Below are 1,217 nucleotides of genomic sequence, written 5' to 3' on the forward strand. Positions count from 1 at the left end.
AGAGGAGGGTGGAGAAGGAACTGCAGAAGCAGAGAAGAACTACCAATATCCACAACCAGGGCTACAACACCCGAGACAACTAGGAAATAGAGGATAAGGAATTCATGAAGATCTACAACAAGGAGAAGCTGGGGCTGCGTAAGCTTCACAAGCTGGATGCCTTCTCACTCGATGATATCGTTGTAAGCGATGGCGAATATGCCTTCGTGGCGAGCACCCTCAAAGAATTCATCCTCACCACAAGCTCTTACTGTCATAGGACGAAAGCTAGGACATCACAACCGAATAAACCGAATAATGCAGTTGCAAATAGATAAAGGACACTGAGGAAGGCGTATAAATTATATTATCTAGATCCGAGTGCAATACCAATACACAGAAAAGCTTTAAAGCTAGACAATCTAATCCAACATCATCTTCAGCATTCTTTTCGGAGAGTTATAGGGAAAGTCGGTTCAGGTTCACTTCGATTTGTAATCGGGAAGTGCATTTTACTTCAAGAGGATAATCCGGAGTATCAGGAACAACTGTTTCCCTTGATGGTCGGTTATATATTAATTGATTATTTTAATTAATATTAATTAATATGGTCAAATCGCATCCCGCGGTGATTGCCATCGGCCAAAACAAGGGCCACGCCATCACAAAGTTCAAGGCTGCCGGCAAGCAGTCCAAGAGCGCACGTCCCTCCGCCAGGAAGGGCAAGCTCGGCAAGAGAGTCAAGCTCATTAGACAGGTCATCGGCGAGGTCGGCGGCGTCTCCACCTACGAGAAGAGAGTCATCGAGTTCCTCAAGGCCGGCAGCGTCAAGGACACCAAACGCGCCTTGAAGCTCTCCAAGAAAGCCTTGGGCACCCACAGAAGAGCTAAGCTAAAAAGAGAGTCACTCATGAACCTCCTCAGAGCCCAGCAAGCCAAGGCCAAGAAATGATTCTATTTAAACTCAGAATTATCAACTATGTCCTCCTATCACGCCTGCATACTCCCACGGAAACTGTTTATAATGTGGTGCCGCTATGAACGAAAAAGGTCTATCCTGGCAGTGTTCTACATGGCCTTGCTGCAGTTGAACCGAGTTCGGTACTTCAGTCTGGGGATTATCTTTTGGTGCGTTTCCACGTTTTAGTCGAAAAGCTGTGCGTTCCTTCTCTGAAGTTCCCTATGGTACTTCTCGTTCTAAGCCAGCTTCTCTGCATTTTTGAGCAGCAATTTCAGGA

General features: G+C 46.2%; 1 protein-coding gene across 1 annotated transcript; it reads left to right on the forward strand.

Moving 5' to 3' along the window:
* Window positions 1-586: 586 nt before the first annotated feature.
* Window positions 587-931, forward strand: LOC116245171 (uncharacterized). Its single transcript, XM_031616841.1, has one exon. It carries the CDS (start codon window positions 587-589, stop codon window positions 929-931), a length of 345 nt encoding a protein of 114 aa, XP_031472701.1.
* The last annotated feature ends 286 nt before the right edge of the window (window positions 932-1,217 follow it).

Source organism: Nymphaea colorata, unplaced genomic scaffold (assembly GCF_008831285.2).
Source record: "Nymphaea colorata isolate Beijing-Zhang1983 unplaced genomic scaffold, ASM883128v2 scaffold0559, whole genome shotgun sequence".
Lineage (NCBI taxonomy): Eukaryota > Viridiplantae > Streptophyta > Magnoliopsida > Nymphaeales > Nymphaeaceae > Nymphaea > Nymphaea colorata.